Source organism: Bos grunniens, chromosome 12 (genome assembly GCF_055505025.1).
Source record: "Bos grunniens cultivar Pamir isolate PY7600 chromosome 12, Bosgru_T2T1.0, whole genome shotgun sequence".
Classification (NCBI taxonomy): Eukaryota; Metazoa; Chordata; class Mammalia; order Artiodactyla; family Bovidae; genus Bos; species Bos grunniens.
Genome location: NC_141176.1, coordinates 25,522,247 through 25,546,239, shown reverse-complemented (window position 1 = coordinate 25,546,239; position 23,993 = coordinate 25,522,247). Strand labels below are relative to the sequence as shown.

Sequence of the window (23,993 nt, the reverse complement as noted above, 5' to 3'; positions counted from 1 at the left end):
GTCTCTCCCTGCTCCATTCTTCCTCGATCCCACGCCTGAACTCTCTTCACAGCCACACAGAATCGCCTTCACTTCTCCAGGTGTGTTACACCGTTCTTTCCTTTGTTCCTTTGCTAATGAGGTTCTCCTTGCCTGAAAACTCATCTCCCGAACCAGTACCCAAATCTCCATGGCTTGGCTTAGTTTATGCTTACAGGCCCTTAAAATCTTAGCTTAATAATTGTTGTAATTGTGGTGATGACAATCATATGATGAATTCAGTTCAGTTCAGTTCAGTCACTCAGTCATGTCCATGACCCCATGAATCGCCAGGCCTCCCTGTCCATCACCAACTCCCAGAGTTCACTCAGACTCACGTCCATCGAGTCAGTGATGCCATCCAGCCATCTCATCCTCTGTCGTCCCCTTCTCCTCCTGCCCCCAATCCCTCCCAGCATCAGACTCTTTTCCAATGAGTCAACTCTTCACATGAGGTGGCCAAAGTACTGGAGTTTCAGCTTTAGCATCACTCCTTCCAAAGAACACCCAGGGCTGATCTCCTTTAGAATGGACTGGTTGGATCTCCTTGCAGTCCAAGGGACTCTCAAGAGTCTTCTCCAACACCACAGTTCAAAAGCATCAATCCTTCGGTGCTCAGCTTTCTTTACAGTCCAACTCTCACATTCATACATGACCACTGGAAAAACCATAGCCTTGACTAGACAGACTTTTGTTGGCAAAGTAATATCTCTGCTTTTGAATATGCTATCTAGATTGGTCATAACTTTCCTTCCAAGGAGTAAGCGTCTTTTAATTTCATGGCTGCAGTCACCATCTTCAGTGATTTTGGAGCCCCCAAAAATAAAATCTGACACTGTTTCCACTGTTTCCCCATCTATTTGCCATGAAGTGGATGCCATGATCTTCGTTTTCTGAATGTTGAGCTTTAAGCCAACTTTTTCACTCTCCTCTTTCACTTTCATCAAGAGGCTCTTTAGTTCCTCTTCACTTTCTGCCATAAGGGTGGTGTCATCTGCATATCTGAGATTACTGATATTTCTCCCGGCAATCTTGATTCCAGCTTGTGCTTCGTGAAGCTCGGCATTTCTCATGATGTACTCTGCATATAAGTTAAATAAGCAGGATGACAATATACAGCCTTGACGTACTTCTTTTCCTATTTGGAACCAGTCTGTTGTTCCACGTCCAGTTCTAACTGTTGCTTCCAGACTGCATACAGGTTTCTCAAGAGGCAGGTCAGGTGGTCTGGTATTCCCCAACTCTTTCAGAATTGTGCCAGGCACTGTTCTAAGAGCTTTCACATATTTTATCATTTAATCATCATGACAAGCTCAAGAGATAGGTCATGTCACTATCAGTTTTAAAGGAGAGCACAGACTGGCAGGCTGAAGTCCATAGGGTTGCACAGAGTCTGACATGACTGAAGCAACTTAGCACACACCCACAGACATCACTACCTCCATAGCCTCTTGTGAATTCCCAGAATGCTGTGGGCTATGCTTCTGAGAACTTCATATTCTCCCCCTGAATAGCACTCACTAAACTCTACTGCAGTTCCAGCCAACCTGTCCCTCCCAGCAGATTCTAAACGCCTATATATAGAACATAAAAAAAGACAATGCCTTATAAACTTTTCTCAGCATTTAAGACAATGCCTATCATGGGACTTTCTCTTGCAGTCCAGTGGTTAAGACTGCTTTCCAACGCAGGAGGTGTGGGTTCAATCCCTGGGCTGGGAGCTATGATCCCACATGCCTCAGGGCCCAAAAAAATCCCCCCAAAAAATCCCAAAACATAAAACAGAATCAATATTGTAACAAATCAATAAAGACTTTAAAAAATGGTCCACATCAAAAAAAGAAGTCTTAGAAAATAAGACAAACTCTGCCAAATAAATAAAGTTAATAAATAACGGAATGATTTTTGAGTTGTTCAACATCTGACTGTTCTCCATTGAACAGACAACAGTTTGTTTGCAAACACTCCCCATTACTGCCATGTCTGCTATGCTGGGAGACCATCCAACTCATCTATTAGAAAAGCATGGCTGAGGGGCAGGAAATCAGTGTAAACAGAGTAGCGATACACTTTCTGTAAAAGCTACACCAACGGATGGCTAAGCATCTACTTCCACTCTTCCTTCTCTTTTGACTTCAGGTGGGTCCCTAAGTGCCTGACCATGTCTTCTGCTTTCCTTTCTCAGGATCATCACCCATGTTCAGCCTCCTCCTTCCCCCAGGTACCCATCCAAGTACCTGTGTATCCATCCATCTAGCCAGCCAGATGGCTGACACGGAGGGTCTAGAGACTAGTACAGCTAAGTCCCTCTCCTCAAAGGTATATCTCCTAAACTGCCTGGGCCACAGAAAGGGCTCAATAAACATTTGCTTCTGCCCCTGATCCCTATCTGGGGAAGGGACTGCTGTAACCATCAGTGTGAACCTGCAAGCTGCCACTTTTTCTCAACAAACTCTCTGCCCCTTTTTCATTGTGAAAACAACACTGCAACTGTCTCATGACCAGTCGTCCTGACTTTACAAAGGAAAATCATGTTCTAGTTTTACAAGCTGAGGCCCAACTAACCTTTCCGCCCCAGCTGACAGCTGAACTTAGTCAGAAGAGCATAATTTATTAAAAATAAAATTCATGTATTGGAAGTGATTTTGGACACTTGCATGAAGGATCGTGGGGACCAGTACTGAAAAAAGAGGAACCTGGCAGCCTCTTCTTCATGTAGAAAGAGAAAATAAAGGGGGATTGAAAACTGCAGGTGGATGGGATCTGTGAGTCACCCTTCTAGGCATTATAGAATTCCAAGCCACAACTGTGTCTCATGGTCCATGCATGCATTGAGGGAAATGCTGATGCAAAGAACAAGTCCTGGTATAAACTAAGACCAGCTGTGAACACAGGAAGTCATCCCAGTGCTCAAAACACCTCAACAGGTTCTCCTACGATGTCAAAGCCATTACTATTCCCAACAGCAAGAGTCAAGCACACGTTTATAATAAAAAGCACAGAATCTTAGAAACTTCTAGTTTCTTTATCAAGTTTGCCAAATATCTACAAATTCCATCATCTTGCCATCCTCAAAGAAAAGTTATACATTTTAACATGAAATGTAGGCTATGCCTAATTTTTAAACTGCTCAAAAATCTAGTAAAATTAATTTCCCTACATAGCACTCTACTAAAAGAGGGAACACGTAATTATTAAACAGAACAAAAACTGGTTATCATTTTCAGTATCAGAACTGAATATTTTCTTTAATAATAAAACTTATGCATAAGAACATTCAGTGAAATATAAAACAAACATTTTTTCCCCTTATTTCCAACAATCTTTTCTAATGCCCATAGGGAGAAGGAGATGGAAAACAAAGAAAAACCTGCTAATCTGTAATCTGTAACTAAAGATACAGAAAGATGTTAGCTCTCATTTCACTCAAGGGAAGGTGAAATGCAAAAATAAACACATCAGTTTATTCATTAGTAGTCGAGTGAGGAGGTAAACACATCTCTCAAATTAAGGTATCTTAGTGTGAATAATGAAGGAAGTGCTCTAAAATGCCAAATCTGGAAAAGATGCCACCTAGAAATAAGTGATAGTAACTCACAGTGATACTAAAAATAAGAATCAAGTTGCAATATCTGTACTTAGCAACATCAATGCACTATGTGGATCTTCTTTATAACGTACTTTTTGCATAAATTGTGGATCTTCTTTATAATGTACTTTTTGCATAAACTGTGAGTGTGTTTTGAGAAAAAAAGTGTCCAGGTCACCTAGGCCATTTGTTCTTAGAGCACCTTGGTTGGGGAGATCCAAGTGTGTATGAAACTAAGTATTAATAAAAGCCTACGGCTAGCTAGCACTCTTGCTGCCTGTCTTTCTACCTGCAGAAGCTTTTAGCACATTTATCAGAAGCCATACAATGCAAACCCTTTTGATATCAGGTCTCTGGGTGTAGCTTTCAAGATCATTCTTTGTTCCATTCTTCCTGTATTGTCAAACGGCACCCAATAGGTGGTCTAGAGTGAATTTCAAATATGTGCTATTAATACGCCCAAAACTGTCGCTGCAAAGGTGAAAAAAAAAAACACACATTAATTGAATACTGGCCTGTTCTTACTCATAATGACACAAATGTGTTTTCTATGTTCTCAAGCAATAGGAAATAATTTGTAAAACCATGAACTCTTTAGGTGAATATGCCTACAGGTTTTAAAATATGTATTATTCATAGTTACTAAATAATTCTCCAACAAAAACTACATACAGTTAAGTGTACGTCACAATTAAAAAAATAATGTTGCAATCCTTTTTTTTTTCTTTAATTTTCACTCTAGTTTTTGGACTGGTATACTAATGATTATTAGCGACAGTATTATATCTGTAGATACTTCATGTTTTAAAATGTCTTTCTAATACTCTTTACAATAGTTTTCTTATGAATGTTTTTTGGGAAAGTCACTATTATTCCCACTCTATAGATGTCATATGGAAATGGTGTCCCTACCTCAAATGACTGTCAGAGGTTCATCAGATAACCCACATTAATACGTACGGTATTTGACACATGACTTACTGAGTGCTCAAAACATATTAACTATTATTAATATGCAAAAGTATTGATAGTTATATTAAGGCTATGAGAGTCTATTTTAAGCAGGCAAGTCTGGTATGGGTCTTTCTCTGGAATTGGACAATTCTTGCCCAAAATGAAGATACCACTGTTTATATATGCTGAACCATCTGCCTGGACTGCTTTTCCCTTCCTCACTCTCAATTCCTAACTGCTCTCCTGGGCTAATTCTCACTCTTCAGATCTCAGCGTAGACAGTACTTCCTCCAGTCTGTCCCTAACCTTGCCTGCATCTGTGTCACAATGCATACACTGGGGTCTCCCTCTTCATGCTCCAATGCACATCACCACCGTCTGCTTCCATGTTCGCACCCTATGAGACTCAGCTTCATGAACGCAGGGGTCATGATCTATCTTTAGACACTCCATTCTCGGTGGTTAGCACAATGCTGGAACACAGTAGGTGCTCAGTAAATATCTGTGGTATGCAGACATCTGGGATGTGAAACCAGCCTGGTTGGCATTCCAAGAAAAGGTTTTCATAAAGTGTAAGTGACTAGGGCCTTAGAGATAAGGCAGAACCCAGCCATGGGGCCAGTGAAGGATGAGGCTGGTGGGGTGGGGAGCAGTGAGGAGGGATGCTAGAGGAGATTAGGTTCCATTAGGTCACTTCCGGTGAGAGCAGCAGGGCCACGTCCAGACTGACTCTGGATATCTGGAGAGCCATTGTGCAGCACTGGGAATCAGTGCCTGGGCTGCCTCCCATGGTCCCAGTCCGAGAGATTTCTAACCCAGAGCATCAGCAACAAAACGCAGGTCAGGGGCCCCTATGGGCTGGAATGAAAGAGCCCAGTTTGACCCACAGACCCCAAGAGACTTACCAGACAGTTGGGGTGTGCTGTGCACACCTGGCCCAACACAGAATTGCAGTGCTGAGGAAGAAACTTGGACACTTTGGGTACAGCTGTTGGGAAACGCACTGAAGTGTTCTGATTTGTTACGGTAGCTGCGTCATAGGAAGGGACCACTTTAGAATAGTATCTGACAGCATGGAAGGAATTAAGAGACAGAGCTGTGCTGGGGATTCGGGTTTTATATACATCACCGATAGCCTTCTCTGACGCAGAGCTGGACTGACCTTTAATAAAAAAGAGTATCCGTCAGTATATGCAAATTGGTAACTCTGAACTACTGTATTTGAAATAAATCACCCTCTATTTCCCCACGGTACAAACTTAAGATACTGCTACATTCAAATGCTGATGAAAAAACAAAGTGAACTTTTTGGTAGTGACATTTAGTGTAATACAAACACTATAAATTAGTGTTCAGTTGTCATTTAAAGACAGAGATTTTAGAGACGCATCAGCTCTCTCTGCCTGGGTATGTGTGTGTGTATCTTTCATCATAATAAGTGACCATTTCTATGAAGCAAGGAAGAATGTTGAAAAGAAAAACTCCACTCAGTCACAAATAGTTTGGTCACTGATTTTTCCATCAGTGAGTGGGTTATACTGTTATATCGCTCTATTCTGTACAGAAACTAGAAGGCAGAAAAAATGTTTAATATATAGTAAACGCTAACAATGTAGTCCCTATGCTGTGAATATTTATTTTCTTCTGGACACTAACAGAAATGAAAGTAAAGGAATATAATTTTGTATCAACTTTAAATACAAACGGACCTGGAATATTTGTGAAAAAAAATCATTTCAGCAAAAGTGTACATAAACTTATGGAAAAGGACAAGTAAAAACTTCTTAATGAAGTCTGAACACTAGGATCAGCACTTCTGGTTTACAGGTCAGATTTATCACAGAAAGCAGGGGATCATAGGTGGCCACTTAACTTCTCTAACCTTCAATTTACTGGCCTAAGTGGTGAAAGTGCAATTTGAAAGACTTAACTGATTCCAACTGTTCCATTCCTCTTTCAAAAACCATTTTGCAACATGCATGGCCAGCTACACATGTGCTCACATCCAGCCCAAGGAAAAGTCCAAAATATTAAAAAATCCATATAGAGGGATGTATTTTCTGAAATGTATGTATAAAATCACTTTCCCCACAAACCTGGAAACACTAAATGTGGCAGGAAAACTATTCTCTAAATCGTTGGATAAACTACTAAAACCATTAAACTGGTGATAAAGGCTGCATAATACAAAATCCAAGCATACAGGACACAATGTAGGTAAAAAAGGCAGAGACAAAACCAGAGGTCCGATACAGTCACTACTATGTCGTTGTTCAGTTGCCCCATCGTGTCCAACTCTTTGTGACCCCATGGACTGGCAGCAGGCCAGGCCTCCCTGTCCCTCAGCATCTCGCAGAGTTTGCCCAAGTTCATGTCCATGGCATCAGTGATGCCATCCAGCCATCTCAGCCTCTGACGCCCTCTTCTCCTTCTGCCCTTGATCTTTCCCAGCATCAGGAACTTTTCCAATGAGACAGGTTTTTGCAACAGATGACCAAAATACTGGAGCTTCAGCTTCAGCATCAGTCCTTCCAATAAGTATTCAGGGTTGATTTCCCTTAAGACTGACTGGTTTGATCTCCTTGCTGTCCAGGGGACTTTCAGGAGTCTTCTCCAGTACCACAGTTCAAAGGCATCAATTTTTTGGCATGTTGCCTTCTTTATGGTCCAGCTCTCACAACCATACATGACCACTGGGAAGACCAATACTACAGAAGATTACTACTATAGTATTACTACCAAAAAAAAAAAAAAAAATATATATATATACACACACACACACACACACACATACACATATATATAAAGACTTGAAAGAAATACATTAAAAAATGAAGTTATTATATTAGCTGGGTTTTGTTCTTCAGTCGCTAAGTCATGTCCAACGCTTTGCAACCCCATGGACTGCAGTACACCAGGTTCCTTTGTCCTTCACTATCTCCCGGAGTTTGGTCAAACTCACGTCCATTGAGTTGGTGATGCTATCTAACCATCTTGTCCTCTGTCGCCTCCTTCTCCTCTTGCTGTCAATCTTTCCCAGTATCAGGGTCTTTTCCAATCAGTTGGCTCCTCCCATCAGGTGGCCAAAATATTGGAGCTTCAGCATTAATCCTTACAATGAATATTCTGGGTTGATTTCCTTTAGGATTGACTGGTTTGATCTCCTTGCAGTCCAAGGGACTTTCAAGAGTCTTCTCTAGCACCACAATTTGAAGGCATCGATTCTTCGGTTCTTAGCCTTTTTTATGGTCCCACTCTCACATCTGTACATGACTACTACTAGCGGGTTTTTTGTAAAGCACTAATACTGCTTTCAAATGGAAAAATGTTATAAATAAAGTCAGAATGAGGGGTTTGGTTCAATGACCTTCAAGGTCTCCTCCAGCCTGAACCTGACGTAAGCCTATGGTCCTAGTGGATTTGTTTCTTCTTAGACCAGTCACTTTAGGTGATACAAAACCAAGAGATCCGGGGGCACAGAAAGGCCTGAATGCACTAGCATGAGGAGAGTGTTTCAGAGATTCTGCAGGGTATGAAGAGTGAAAACACAGAAGTACTGTCTGTATAAGAAGTAACATTGATAGGCATGTGCCTGTGGCCTGGCATCTCTCTGATCTAATCTGGGCTGATTTAATCATTCTTTGTGACATTCAGCCAGAGCTACTCTAAGCAGTTTAACCATGGCTCATGGCTACTTTTTCCTTCTCTCCTTCCCTCCCCACTAAGTCAGGAAAAAAAGTCTAAAAGGACTAACAAACACCCTGAGGCTAATACATGAGCAAGGAAGGCTGTGTCCTATCTTGGGCCCCTTTCTCCTTTGACTTTTGACATCAATCCCAGTAATCCCATTTGTTCATGTGGTCTCCATTATGTCCCCACAATATGCACACAACCTCAATGACAGTGTCACATCTTTGCTATCACTACTAGTATTCGCTGAAAACTCAGATGACAGCTAGCATTTTAAAGCAATGAAACTTTTTAAAATTAAGGCATGCATATGACTTTTTTAGACATATGCTATCATGTACGTAACAGACTATGGTATGGTGTAAACGTAATTTTTATATGCACTGAGAAATCAAACAACGTGTGACTCTACTGCGAAGCTCATTTTATTGCAGTGGCCTGGAAGAGAACTCACAATATATCCGTGGTCTGCCTATACACTGTTAGCACTGAATTAACAGGAATACTTCCCTCGCTTTAGATCCTACTCACATAATACACACAGTCACCAGTGTGCTTGTCATCTGTGAGCAAGATGAACTTTCTGGTGATGACAGTCAATTTTCAGCCCACCCTCAGGGATAACACTATTCAAATGTCTGTGGCCAGCTGTGTCCTTCCAGCAGATAGCACCAGAGGACCCAGGGTGCAATGTTCCAGCTACGGCTCATCCCTTGGTTATGGCAGTGGCTGCACAGGAGCCCCGGCTGAGTGGAACATGCACCAAAGCAGCGGGCAGAGCTCACCTCTCACAGCTTCATCCAAGGCATCCTCGGAGGCAGGAGCAGAGCACACACTCAAGCGCTCATTAGTTAGGACTCTGATGCCTGGCGCAGGTGAGTGAGTGCTTCTCAGCACACTGTTTTCCCTTAGAAGACAAAAAACATTCCTTAGGCATTTCTCAAAGAGGAGGATATGAGCATTGTGGAGTTGAACTGCTCTTCTGTCATTCGAGTTCTAAAAGGCACAGAGATAAACTCTGTATTAAATATTAGAGCAAAGCATAGACTAGGACTCAGGATGGTTATTTAGGACATGAAGGAAAGGTTTACTTTTCCTTGTTAAGAGTTCTTCTTAGTTTACATATTCTAATCAATTTAAATAAGGAAGCATTCATTTGGCACACCACCTTTTACACTAGAAATTTCTTTAAGGACTCCTAACTGAAAAAAATGAGGCTGGATTGCCCTGGTCACAGAGGAATGCTAGAATCCATCATGCCACGAATATACTGTCAGTCACCACAGGCACTACTTGTGAAGGCTGGTTTAGAGAAACAACAAAAGAAGTTAAGAGTGAGTCAAGTCATGAAGGGATCCCAGGCCTGAGACTATTATATATTTTATCCACTATAATTCAATGATGCACATGAGCAGTGGGAAAAGTTCACTGATTCTTTGTAGATGCCCGAGTTCTCAGTACGGGTGGGTTCAGTGCCTGTGTTATTTCTAGCATTAATATCAGAGAAAAATAACAAGGCGACTTTGGATTCACAAGATTCAGATTGTCATACCTTTGTGCCATGATCATGCCTGGGACGGATAGCTGGATGGGCATTTGTTGTTTCTTACAAAATCTCCTATTGCTTTGAAGTACTTCTGTAATCTAAGAAACAGACAGACAGAGACCTACTTTATCAATAGATAGCTATAGATGTTTTTCAAAATATACAAACAGACATACATTTCCAATTATAAAACAGAAAGAAAGGAAACTGCAGCATTAAACCATTGTCTACGAGGATAAAAGTCAAGGGCTTGAGAGTTGCATACCTGGCCCATGATGGCTGGAGGGATTTTCTCCCGGACAAACTTCACATAATCAACTGTGGCCTCGAGGACGGAAGCCGCATCATTCTTTCTCCCCTTCATATACGGCAGCAGGGTGCGCAGCTGCTCACAGCAATACTTGATTCGTTCTCTGAGCAGAGAAGTGCCACAAGTAAGGAATAATTAGTCTACTTTCTTCCTGTCACAAGGACAGTCTTCCTCCTGGGTCTGTTTATAAAGGAACCGGCCCCTCCCTTTCTGGTGTCCGATTCAGAGAAAGACCATGTCCCCACAAGCCAGCGGCCTCCACGGCCCCTGGAATCCCAGCTTCCTGGGGCACTGGCTCACATGCTGCCAAGTACAGTGTTTGTGCGGATGGCAACCCAGCTCACTCATCCCTGTGGGTGTGCAGGATGCCTGGACACAGAGGACACCGGGGAACACCCACTCTGCCTATGGAAACCCATAGGCGACGCAACCCTCAGAGGAGAGAATCACACACCACATAGGTAAATCCTTTTGTGACCTACACGAGAGACAACTAGAAGACAAAGTCCATGGGATAGTCCCATCACTCTGATCTGGACCACATTTCCAACAACACACAACTAACATCTTGAAATACATAGGCTTTAACTGTGTTCTGAAAAGAAAACCAAAAGCCTGCTTCCTTTACACAAGGTGGGCACATGAGCAAAACAAATAAACCGATATGCAAATGAGAACGACGTCCAGGCTCATACCAGAAAGAAACCAACCTAAGTATTTCATAGTTCTGAAGGGAAATACATAGGAAATGTAACACCAAATTGAGCGAAGCCTTTGGAACCTTCAGTTATCCATGTTTTCATTTAACAAACATTCTTAAGCATGTTTTGTGCTGAATACTGCCATACTGACATAAATGGGATCAAAGGGTGGCTTTGCCAATTCTAGCTGGGATCTTAGGCAAGTTACTAAACCTTTCTGAACCTCAGAATGACAAAAATAAATGGATTAAAAAATCCACTTTGACATACAGCCAGTGAATAACTCAAATATTCCAGACCAGTGGGTGGTATTTTAATTGGGCTTTAAGCTTTGGGGGTTCCGTGGAAATGTATCAGGACAATTCTGTAAAAGGGTTGGAAGTGTCAACAATTTGACACATGGATGAAGGGCTTTGAAACTTCATACACCCATCCATAGGGTACTTTCACTTATAAGGATCACAAACACAGAATAAACTTTATGTAGAATGATATCCATTATGGTAGCCTTTCAGTAAAATGACTTCCCTGTGGCTCAGACGGTAAAGCATCTGCCTCCAATGCAGGAGACCTAGGTTCAATCCCAGGGTCAGGAAGATCTCCTGGAGAAGGAAATGGCAACCCACTCCAGTATTTTTGCCTGGAAAATCCCATGGACGGAGGAGCCTGGTAGGGCTACAGTCCATGGGGTCGCAAAGAGTTGGACACGACTGAGCGACTTTCCTTTTCAGTAAAATAGGAAAACCAATCTAAAGACACAAAATAAATGGATGCTTAAGTAAGCTAGAGGATACTAATTCAGCAGAATATTATCTGGACATGGAAAGGATATAAAGCTTACTGGGGAAAAATAGGGCATTTCTATAGGATATAAGTAGAAGATAGCATAACAAATATGATTACAGCCATTAAGGCCAAAAGAGATAATAGTGTCAATTAGTCATTATTTCTAGATAGCTGGACTATAGAACAAATTATTTCTTCCTTTTATTTTCTACATTTTCCAAGTATCTGTGAGGTATATATCACTTTTATAGTGAAAAATCATATTAAACATTTCTTCCATTAGGAAAATGTTCAAACATACAGGGAAACTGAGAGAATTAAAAATTCTTATTCCTTAAAAGCTGAAAGAATTAAGAATTTGTACAGGGAGCACTTAAATATCTATAACCTGGAATCCACAGTGAACAGTTACTGTCCATGCTTTGTCATATATGAATCATCCCACTGGTCAGACATCAATCCATTTCATTACACTAAAGTATTCCAAAGTAAATTACAGACTTCAGTACACTAAACCCCTAAACATATGATGAGCTACAGTTAAAATTATTTTATTTTCAGGTAAAAGTTACATAAAGTAAAATGCATCAATCTTAAGAGTGCCATTCTATGAGTTTTGATAATGCACAAAGCTGTGTGACTCAAACCACCTCATTAACATTCTCATGACTCGGGAAAGTTCCTTCTGTCCCTTCTTAGTCTCATCCCCCGTAAAAGGCAACCACATTTCTGATATTTTTCCCTCTCACATTAATTTTTGCCTCTCTTTTAACTTCACATGTGTCTTTTTATGTAAGGTTTCTCTCACTTACATAATGTTTTTGAGATTTATCCAAGATAATCTGTTATGTCAGTAATTTGTTGCTTTTTATTAATAGCATTCCAAAGTATAAATATGCCACAATTTATTTATTCAGGTTCTTATTAATCAGCACTCCCACTATTTCCAATATTTGATCATTAGGAATAAACTTACTAGGTCTTCTATACATCTTTTTGTGAATGCACATTTTTATTTCTCTTAGTAAATGTACAGAAATTGAATCAATGGGCTATTTTATAAATTTAGAAAAAACTGGCAGAACTTTCCCCCAAATTCTACCATTTTACACTCCTACCATCAGTGTATGAGAATCCCTGTTGTTCTAAATCTATGACAACATTTAACATTGTCAGTTTTACTTTTAAAATATTGGACTTTCTGAGGTATATGTGGTAGTATCTCATGCTTTATAATGTGCATTTCCATGATGACAAATTACATTCAGCATTTTTTCCCGCTGCTTATTAGGCACTTTATCTTCCTTTGTGAAGTGTCTGTTCAAAACTTTACCTATGCAGGTCTTTTTATTATTGAACTTTAGGAGTTCTCCATATATTCTAGTGTCAGTATTTTATCAATATATTTGTTTTGCAAATCTTTTCTCCCTGTCTGTAGTCTGCCTATTTATTTTCTGAGTGGGGTCTTACGAAATCAAAAGTTGTAAATTTTGAGGAGTCCTAATTCATCTACTGTTTCTTTTGTGGTTATTGCTTTCTGTGTCATAAGGAACAATCATCTACCCTCAGCTAGTGAAAACATTAACCTTTATTTTCTTCTAGAACTGTAGCTTTCAGTTCATTACCTATGAGCCACATGAATCTATTTAAATATAAATTCATAAAAAATTAATAAAAATTTGAATTCATTTCCTAAGTTGCAATACCCATATTTCAAATAGTCAATAATATGACTTGCAGCTACCTTCCTGGACAGCAGATACGGGCCATTTCTAACACTGCAGAAAGTTCTACTGAACAGCCATATTCTAGAAGCTTTACAGCTTTAGCTTTATATAGTAGCCCTGTCTATACTCCATGCTGAATTAATTTTCACATGATATGAGTAAACGGTCAAGTTTCATCATTTGTTTCATATGGATGTCCAGTTGTTCCAGCACCATTTACAGAAAAGACATTTGTTCCCCAAGTTGTTTGCTCTGGTGATTTGCTGAAAACTAAAAGACCAAAATATGTGGGTCTAATACTGGGCTATTGTGTTATATTATCTACCAGTCCATCTTCATTTTAGTAAAATAACTGATAAATGTAGCTGTATACTATATCTTAAAGCCAGGTAGCTTACACACTCCAATTTTGTTAGATGTTTTCAAGATTGCTTTATTCTAAGGCCTTTTATATTCAGAGCCCTTTCCATACAGTTTTGAATTAGATTTCAACTTTTTCCAAAAAGAAAACAAAAATCTACTCAAATTATCTAGATTTGAATTGTATTTCAGTTTAGTGAGGACTGATGTCTTAATAACATAAATAGTTTAATTCATAATTATATATAATGCATGATTTAGGTTGTTTATCACAGCAATATCTTGAGTGACCACTGTACAGATATTACATGTCTTTTATGCATTTTTGTTCCTAAATGTTTTTGTTAGAAGTCTGTCTGAGCACTAGGCTAAGACCTCCTTGAAGGCAACAATTTATTTCTTATCTCAATTCCCCAATCATATTCTGGCACATTATACTCACACCTACTTGCTGAATGGCTAAATGAGTAGAATGAGTGAGGAGCATATACTCAGTTGCCAGATAAACTAGTTTCACAGTGACGACTTTGTTTTTGGCCATGCTGCACCTTTGTTGCTGCCTGCAGGCTTTTCTCTAGTTGCAGCAAGTAGGGGCTACTCTCTAGTTTCTGGTGCCCGGGCTTCTCATTGCCGGGCTTCTCTTGTTATGGAGCACGGGCTCTAGGCATGCGGGCTTCAGTAGTTGTGGTGTGTGGATTTAGTCACTCCGAAGCATGTAGAATCTTCCCGGACTGGGATCGAACCCATGTACACTGCATTGGCAGGCGGATTGTTAATCACTGGACCATAAGAGAAGTCTTCACACTAACTTTTAACAATGCTATAAAAAACTATGCAATTCATGAAAGTAATTTCTTCCTACAAAAGAATAATGCTAAAAAAAAGGGGGGGGGCCTGTATCAAAATTTACCTTCTCAGCTTTTCCTTGTTTGAATGAAGAAGAGAAATCTTTTTTCTTTTCTCAAAATTTGACAATGGAGCCTTTAAATCAAATCCAATGTCGTTTCTTACAGATTCAGAGCTAGAAACAAGAGAAAAATTGTACCATGTATTTAAAAGGAAAATTATGAGGCAATTGTAAAATAATCGCCAATACACTAGTCAAAGGACGCTTCTCTAAATCCCTAGCTTTATACAAAGCTGCAGTAATTATCAAAGTATTTTACCTTATCTAACTGGTACAGAATATTTTATTTCAGAAGAATTTATTATTAAGATTATCATAAATTCAATCCAAAAGTCTAAAAGATACCAATAAATAACAGACACAAACAGTACTAAAATATTCTAACCTCAATGATTATGAGTATTCCAAATTACATGACTGTATCTAACGGTGCATTGCAGGAAGACAGCACAGAGGAGCGGAAGGCCAAGATACACTATTCCAGCTTGATCAGCAACTGGTGCAGTTTCCCTCCATGTAAAACTGCGTCATTTAATGGATATTTTCTGGCTCTACTATTTTTCTAGATTTGATTTTAATTGATTAAAAAATATATATTTCCCTAAGAAACTTACAAATTAATATTATCTTTTTCATTTGAAGATAAATAAATGACTTTCAAATGACTTCATTTGAAAATTTACTTTTATTTATACTAGTAGGCTTGTGAGGAAAAACAAAGGTACAAGATGAGGAGGGCTCAAAAAGCAGTTTTAAGTAACACAAGCCTTCCAAAACCCTTCCCAACCTCAACTCCCAGAAAAAAGTTTAACACAGAAAATTTCTTTGAGGTTAAAATCTTAAGTAAGATAAAGAAAGCTGTTGTTAACTCTGCACTACTGAAGTAAGTGTGTCCCTGGTTTAACCACACTTACTGGTTGCCAAGTCTCCTCCTTGTACAAAATAGTAGATGGTCAATTCTACAAATTCTGGAAGTGACTCAAAATTCTTACTGCCATCACCCAAATCCTCAGCATTCCTGTCCATTCTTTATAGTCAAATGCTCTACTTAAAAGCCTTGGAAATCAGCTTCAAGTGAAACAAAGAAATTGACGAATATAGAATTTTTACAAGCATTCAATGTTAGAACTGAAAGGGTTTTAAATGGCCCTCATTTCAATGATCTATCCTCTGCAGGTTTGAAAGCTAGTTCTAATACCCTTGAGGGACACAGACAGAGAGACTGTCTTTAAAGGGTCATTTTCAATAAACAGGGTGATAGCTCAGGAAAAGACATTGGGGATAAGCTTAGCAGCAGATGGATAACAGCTCAGGATTCCATTGTTTTAAAAGTCTGGACATCACTGCTTTTATTTAACCCAGTCTCTAGTTGAACGTGTCCAGTGATGGGAGTGGGTAGTCTATCCCTTCTCCAGTGGATCTTTCCAACCCAGGATCTCCTACATTGCAGGCAGATTCTTTACCAACTGAGCTATCAGAGAAGGCCATGGGTAATTTACTACCTGACAATTCAACCTGCTCCCCTGCGGTTGTGGAATGCTTCCTTATACTGAGATGGATACTTTTTTAACATGTACCCTCAGTGCCAGCTCAGGATTCTGAAATACAGAACAAGCTGTATCCTTCTTCCACAAAACAGATACTTTCTTTTGCATCACCCCCAGCACTGGAGCTGCTGTTCCACAATCAACAAGTCCTCCAGAAACGTTTTTTAATGAAACGTACACAGTAAAAATTGCTATTAGGAAAAAGTGAAGAAAAAAGAAAACTAACCAAGCAAATCCATCAGTAGAAAAACATCCCAGGTGTTCACTGCAGGACTTCTGCAGAGGCAACTCAGGTTCTTCAGGCTTCACAGAAATTTCATTCTTAACTGCAAATTTTAAAAAAAGGAACCATTTTAATTATAAAATCACTGGTGGGGATGATGTTAATCACACATGCAAGCTCTAATCAAAAACAGTTGTCATGTTTCACTCAATAGATTTTACAAAGCAGTGCTTTTACAATAAAAAATAATTTATAGATTTCAGCCTGTTAAGCATGGAACAACTCAGATGAGAAAGCAAAATTACAACACTACATACAATTTACTCCACAGCAGCCTCCTTTAACCAGATTCTACTAATTAGTGATAGGTGTGTTTAAAATGCATTCAACTGAGCTTATTTATTATTTACAGGTAAATGTCAGAGGCAGAAAATGCCTGTGAGTCTTCAGTAAGCAGCTGCATTGTCAAAATAAAGCATCTGATGGTTGTTTTGTTTTTTGGTTTGGGGGTTATTCTTTTTTTGCTGCCTTGCAGCTGCTCATCCTCAGAGCAGAGATGAGATGACTGGTGAGATGTGGTTATGACCAATAGGAATGTGCTAGACAAGTGGAGATAAGCAGCTGTTCTATTTCTAATAAGAACCAAAACAAGAAGAGACTACCAAAGGACCCTGGTCCAGAAGGATTACTATTTCTCTCCCAGGAAGAACTCTGACACTTGCAGTGGCTGGAAGCTGTTAGACTGTTACAAAACAGACTCAATCATCTTCCCTCCATAATGAAGAACATTTTAAAAAAATGAGAGGTGTACTGAATCTTGTATTATCTGGAGTATGAGCTTATCCATCACGATCCCAAAAGTGTCTTCCAGGTCCATTTGAAGAAAAATATCTTAATTTAAATAGATTCCTGCTTGTAACCCAGGCTTTGAAAAACCATAAATAGTCACTGATCAACAATGATTCCTGTAGAATTTAATTTCAGAAATTGGAGTCTGCCCTTTTACAAGCCATATTAAAACTAATTTAATTATCTTAAGTGTTCAGATGCTGGCAATACACAAAATACAGTATAGATGAATTTAGAAATGTAAGGTCTCATTGAAGCACTGACACTAATTATCTGTATGCTGCTGCTGCTAAGTTGCTTCAGTCGTGTCCAACTCTGTGCGATCCCATAGAGGGCAGCCTACCAGGCTCCGCCATCCCTGGGATTCTCCCGGCAAGAACACTGGAGTGGGTTGCCATTTCCTTCTCCAATGCGTGAAAGTGAAAAGTGAAAGTGAAGTCACTCAGTCATGTCCAACTCTTAGCGACCCCATGGACTGCAGCCCACCAGGCTCCTCCGTCCATGGGATTTTCCAGGCAAGAGTATATAAAAATCTAAAAAAACAAAAAAAACAAAAAAAAAAAAACAAAAAGGAAGTAACACACAATAAAAATCTAAAACAGAAAGCATAACCACTCTATTAACTTAAAGAAGTAAAATAATGTATATAAAAGTGTTTACCAAAGCACAAGACTCAAGGTTAACGGCTTTTACATAATCATACAATGACAAAGCATGAATAAGTCCATTTAAATGACTAAGGAATGATGATAGCAGCTACTAAACAAACGACAAACAAAAAAAAATACCCTGTGCTTAACTACAACATTGCATTTGTCCTTATGCAACACATTTTAAACCTTTGAAGACAAACTTTCTCCACAGGTAGAGAACATATGTTTCCCTTTATTTTATTCACACTGTTTTCTTCAGCTCTGTTCAGTTTAGTTCAGTGGTATCTGACTCTTTGCGAGCCCATGGACTGCAGCACACCAGGCTTCCTTGTCCATTACCAACTCCCAGACCTTGCTTAAACTCATGTCCATTGAGTCAGTAATGCCATCCAACCATTTCATCCTCTGTCATTCCCTTCTCCTCCTGCCTTCAATCTTTCTCAGCACCAGGGTCTTTTCTAGTGAGTCAGTTCTTCACATCAGGTAGCCAAAGTACTGGAGCTTCAGGTTCAACATCAGTCCTTCCAATGAATACTCAGGACTAATTCCCCTTAGGATTGACTAGTTGGATCTCCTTGCAGTCCAAGGGACTCTCAAGAGTCTTCTCCAACACCATCATTTAAAACCATCAGTTCTTTGGTGCTGAGCCTTTTTTATGGTCTAACTCTCACATTCATACATGACTACTGGAAAAACCATAACTTTGACCAGATGGACCTTTGTTGGCAAAGTAATGTCTCTGCTTTTCAATATGTTATCTAGGGTTGGTCATAGCTTTTCTTCCAAGGAGCAAGTGTCTTAATTTCATAGCTGCAGTCACTATCTGCAGTGATTTTGGAGCCCCAAAATATAAAGTCTCTGTTTCCACTGCTTCCCCATCTATCTGCCATAAAGTGATGGCACCGGATGCCATGGTCTTCGTTTTTTCAATGTTGAGTTTTAAGCCAACTTTTTCCACTCTCCTCTCTCACTTTCATCAAGAGGCTCTTTAGTTCTTCTTTGCTTTCTGCCATAAGAGTGGTGTCACCTGCATATCTGAGATTATTGATATTTCTCCCGGCAATCTTGATTCCAGCTTGTGCTTCATCCAGCCCAACATTTCTTATGATGTACTCTACATAGAAGTTAAAGGAGCAGGGTGACAATATACAGCCTTGATGTACTCCTTTCCCAATTTGGAACCAGTCTGTTGTTCCATGTCCGGTTCTAACTGTTGCTTCTTGACCTGCATACAGATTTCTCAGAAGGCAGGTCAGGTGGTCGGGTATTCCCATCTCTTGAAGAATTTTCCACAGTTTGTTGTGATCCACACAGTCAAAGGTTTTGGCGTAGTCAATGAAGCAGAAGTAGACGTTTTTCTGGAATTGTCTTGCTTTTTCTATGATCCAGCAGATGCTGGGAATTTGATCTCTGGTTCCTCTGCCTTGTCTAAAACAAGCTTGAACATCTGGAAGTTCTTGGTTCACATACTCTTGAAGCCTGGCTTAGGGAATTTTGAGCATTACTTTGCTAGCGTGTGAGATGAGGGCAATTGTGTGGTAGTTTGAATATTTTTTGGCATTGCCCTTCTTTGGGACTGGAATGAAAACTGACCTTTTCCTATCCTGTGGCCACTGCTGAGTTTTCCAAATCTGCTGTCATATTGAGTGCAGCACTTTCACAGCATCATCTTTTAGGATATGATATAGCTCAGCTGGAATTTTATCACCTCCACTAGCTTTGTTCATAGTGATGATTCCTAAGGCCCACTTGACTTTGCATTCCAGGATGTCTGGCTCTAGGTGAGTGATCACACCATTGTGGTTATCTGGGTCATGAAGGTCTTTTTTGTATAGTTTTCTGTGTATTCTTGCCATTTCTTCTTAACATCTTCTGCTTCTGTTAAGTCCACACCATTTCTGTCCTTTACTGAGCCCTTCTTTGCATGAAATGTTCCCTTGTCATCTCTAATTTTCTTGAAGAGATCTCTAGTCTTTCCCATTCTATTGTTTTCTTCTATTTCTTCACATTGATCACTTAGGAAGGCTTTCTTATCTCTCCTTGCTATTCTTTGGAACTCTGCATTCAGATGGGTGTATCTTTCCTTTCCTCCTTTGCCTTTCACTTCTTTTTTCAGCTATTTGTAAGGCCTCCTCAGACAACCATTTTGCCTTTTTGCATTTCTTTTTCTTAGGGATGATCTTGATCACTGCCTCCTGTACAATGTTACCAACCTCCATCTGTAGTTCTTTAGGCACTCTGTTTATCAGATCTAATCCTTTGAATCTATTTGTCACTTCCACTGTATAATTGTAAGGGATTTGATTTGGATCATACCTGAATGGTCTAGTAGTTTTCCCTACTTTCTTCAATTTAAGTCTGAACTTTGCAATAAGAGTTTATGATCTGAGCCACAGTCAGCTCCTGGTCTTATTTTTGCTGACTGTATAGAGCTTCTTCATCTTCAGCTGCAAAGGATATAATCAATCTGATTTTGGTATTTACCATCTGTGATACCCACGTGTAGTGTTGTCTCTTGTGTGTTGTTTTCTTCAGACTATGATAAACAAGGATTATATGTCCTTATACTATAGAGAATGCAGTTAATCTTCAACATATAAAATGCATCAGTGGAAAACCAAATGTATAAAAACAGTTCTCACAGAATTTTAATTACAATTTTTCAAACCTTTGGAAACTCGTTTTGCACTCACCAGTATGTGCGAAATATGTTTTCCAGTATTTCAACACAACACTCATTTTTTCCGTTGTTAGTGGTTCGGTTAAAGCAATATCAGCTCCGTGCTCTGAAACACAACCTAAGAATCTTTGTATTAAATACTGACCTTATGATTTCTACTTGGAGAAAAAAACAAATAATATACCCAACAGGCACATACCTTTAAAATTCTCAGGGATTATAAAAACAAACAGCAAATGTGTATTTTTTTCCTCACCAAATCTGAAAGGGAAAAAAGAAGTTTAAAATGAAGCAAAATCAACATTAAAAAACTTGGGATTCATATATTTAGCTTATTAAGAAGTAACTACACTAGGGTGATTTTATTTCATTAGAATTTAAAATGGTGATGTTAATATGGAAATTTACTGACAGCAGCATCTTAAATCAGTGAGGGAAAAGACTGCTGTTGTTCAGCTGCAAAGCCATTTCTGACTCTTTGCTACCCCATGGGCTGTAGCTCGCCAAGCTCCTCTGTCCATGGGATCTTCTAGGCAAGAATACTAGAGTGGGTTGCCATTTTCTTCTCCAAGGGATCTCTCTGACCCAGGGATCAAACCCGAGTCTCCTGCATCTCCTGTACTGCAGATGGATTGTTACCCCTCAGCCACCAGGGAAGCCCTAGGGATAAGAAGGATTTTTTTTTCAATTTATAAGAGAAGATGTTGTATTTTGATTTCACACAATTGTACAAAGAGGGTTCTGCAGTGTGTGGCTGAGGTGGGCAGTACAGTTACAGATTATTTGAAAAGTACAAAGGAAGGGGATATTCTGAAACTCATGCTTGCTCTGTTTAAAGTTTTATATATAATAGATGCTTTAGCTTCTCTGTTTCCTTTTAATGGGCAAGAAAATCCAAATTCTGAGTCATTAGGCAAAATGACTCTGAGCAGGAGTTCACTCTGTTAATAAGAATAGTCTTTTTACAGTTCATTTCTATAGCAACCACTAATGCCAGGCTGTTTAAAACTGGGCATGGGGTAAGTGAGAGAGAGGTGACTTTTTAAAAATAAACCTTTAACTTTAGAATAATTTTACATTTACAGAATTAAAATATGAAAACAGTAGATTTTCCATATACCCCAAACCCAATTTCCCATACTGCAAACACCTTACATTAGTTTAGCAAATTTCTTACAATTAACGAGCCAACATCGATACATTATTATTAATTTAAGCTCATTCTTTATTCCAATTTCCTTAGTTTTTCCTAATGTACTTATTTTTCCTGTGCCAGGACCCCATCCAGGATCCTGCACTACATTTAGTGATTAGGCTACTTAGGCTCCTCTGCACTGTGACATTTTTGCTGACTTTTGTTTTTGATGATCTGGATAGTTTTGGGAATACGGCTCAGGTATTTGAAAATACCACTCATGTATTAGGTAGAATGTACGATGGACCACTTTTATTCTCACTTAAAAAAAAAAAAAAAAAAGAGCCAAAACCGTATCCAGATTCTTGATCTAACTACAGGTTTACAAGACATTTTAAAAAAAAGAGGAATATTTTTTAAGATGCTATGGGGATGAAATCGGAATGTGGGAAATTTATAAGACAAATGGCCCCTTTATAAAACACATAAAGAGAAGATAAAAAGAAAAAAATCAAAAGGAAAGGAAAATTGAATCTTCATTTGTATAAAACTCACAGTTTAAAAAAGAAATCATAAGATAAACAAGAGAAATTTGAACACCAACTGGATTTTTTACAATACTAAGGAACTGTTATTAATTTTTTAGGTGTGATTATTGGTATTGCTTTTTAAAGATCCCTTATCTTAGGTACTTATTCAAGTTCTTATGGATAAAAGGAAATGATGTCTTAGATTTGCTTTAAAAGTATCCACCTTGCCTTTAAAATAACCTACCAGTGAGCAGGGATGGGAGGCTGGAAAAGGAGGTGTAGGAGAGGGTAGGTATGAAACAAGATTGGCTGTATATTGATAACTATTAATATTATGGGCACTTGGAAGTTCATTGTACTATACACTTGAAGATTTCCAACATGGTTTTTTTTTTAAATTGTGGCATTATTGTTAACTACACTTAGGAATTCAGTAAGGTGGAATTCTGATACTTTGGTGAATACTGAGTATTGGCATTAGCTAAAAGAGAATGATTTTCCAAGGAGAATAATACTGTGAACCTGACTTTAAAGAGAACAGCTAAAACTGTTGAAGACAAACTATTCTTAAATATGTAAAGCATCATTTATTAGTATATGGTCATATATATGGTTATTATTTACTCCTTAAAACAAGACCTGGAAGAACCCCCACTGAATAATATTTGGTCATCTTATATCTGCATTTGAAAGTAAACATACTCTATTCTACATTCCAAATTACATTACACACAGTATATAGATCTGAGCCATACATACTGAGAGCCTACTGTGTGCTAGATTCTGTGCTGACTCTGGGGGATACCATGAATAGACAGACAGACTAGTCCCTGTCCTCGTGGAGTCAACACTTTTTTGTGGAGGACAGACACTGAGCAAATGCCTGTAGTTGAGTAATTCAGTGGCAACTCTGTGCCCAGTGCTGCAAAGGAAAGCTGTGGGGTCTGAGGGGAGCATGGCCTGGGCACCAACCTGCTCTGCAGCTTCAGGCAGAGGTACCCCAACTGGCTAGGAGGAACCACATGAAAGGCAGGAGCTGCGGGAGGGTGGGAAGCAGACAAGCAGCAAAGTGCATTCTGGAAAGGGAACAGCAGATGTATAGGCCTGGGAGTGCAACAAGCAAGTGAATTCCAGAAAGTAAAAGAAGTCCAGGATGGCTCTAGTACAGAGCTTCTGAAGGACAAACACTTAAGACAAGACTAGACAGGCAGGCAGGGCTGGAGTCTGATTATAGTAGGCCTTTTAGGCCAAGTTAAAGATGCAGTATTTCATTAAAATGAGCAAAAAATAAAATAAGATGGACAATGGAAACTATTAAGCTTGGGAGTAACATGATTATCTTTGCATTTCTGGGAGACCACTGTACCTACAATGGGGTGAACTGACAGAAGGTGGCACAGAATACATCTGAGAGACCGCACTGTAAGCTATCCAGGCAAGAGTTGATAGAGAAATAATTATTGAGACATACTAAGAACTTTCTTTAAATGATTCAGAATATTTACTAAGTCAATTATGTCAAACAAGTAGGATATTGTTAAAACGTGACAATCACCAGACAGATCTATTCAGGGTTGATTCTTTGCTATGAATTCTGAAAGAGAATGTGGGCTGAAAGAGAAGAGAGGAAAGAAAGGAAAGAAGAGAGGAAACCTCATATGGTTTCTATGAAGGAAATGAAAAGCTCAGGAAGTTGTTCTACTATCAAAACAGGTAAGTGTGGGAGGGACGGTAGAATCTGACCACAGACTGACATGACACTAAGAAAGGCCCATTAGCACACGGTGT

The 23,993-nt window shown here is 39.2% G+C and overlaps 1 protein-coding gene across 5 annotated transcripts in view; it reads right to left on the bottom strand.

Moving 5' to 3' along the window:
- Positions 1-3,232: 3,232 nt before the first annotated feature.
- SOHLH2 (spermatogenesis and oogenesis specific basic helix-loop-helix 2) overlaps positions 3,233-23,993 on the bottom strand; it is a 40,965-nt gene continuing 20,204 nt past the window's right edge. The window contains exons 3-12 of one of the 5 annotated variants that reach the window (XM_086329360.1): positions 20,740-20,801; positions 20,554-20,658; positions 16,362-16,461; positions 14,592-14,702; positions 10,063-10,210; positions 9,804-9,895; positions 9,037-9,158; positions 5,691-5,723; positions 5,467-5,591; positions 3,233-4,078 (exon numbers count right to left, since the gene is read on the bottom strand). In XM_086329360.1, the coding sequence (XP_086185486.1) occupies positions 4,058-4,078; positions 5,467-5,591; positions 5,691-5,723; positions 9,037-9,158; positions 9,804-9,895; positions 10,063-10,210; positions 14,592-14,702; positions 16,362-16,461; positions 20,554-20,658; positions 20,740-20,801 (919 nt within the window). In that variant the 3' untranslated portion in view covers positions 3,233-4,057. Of the gene's footprint in view, positions 4,079-5,466; positions 5,724-9,036; positions 9,159-9,803; positions 9,896-10,062; positions 10,211-13,847; positions 14,434-14,591; positions 14,703-16,361; positions 16,462-20,553; positions 20,659-20,739; positions 20,802-23,993 lie in introns of those variants that run through there. The other 4 variants (XM_086329359.1, XM_086329361.1, XM_086329362.1 and 1 more) reach the window with 4 other exon arrangements.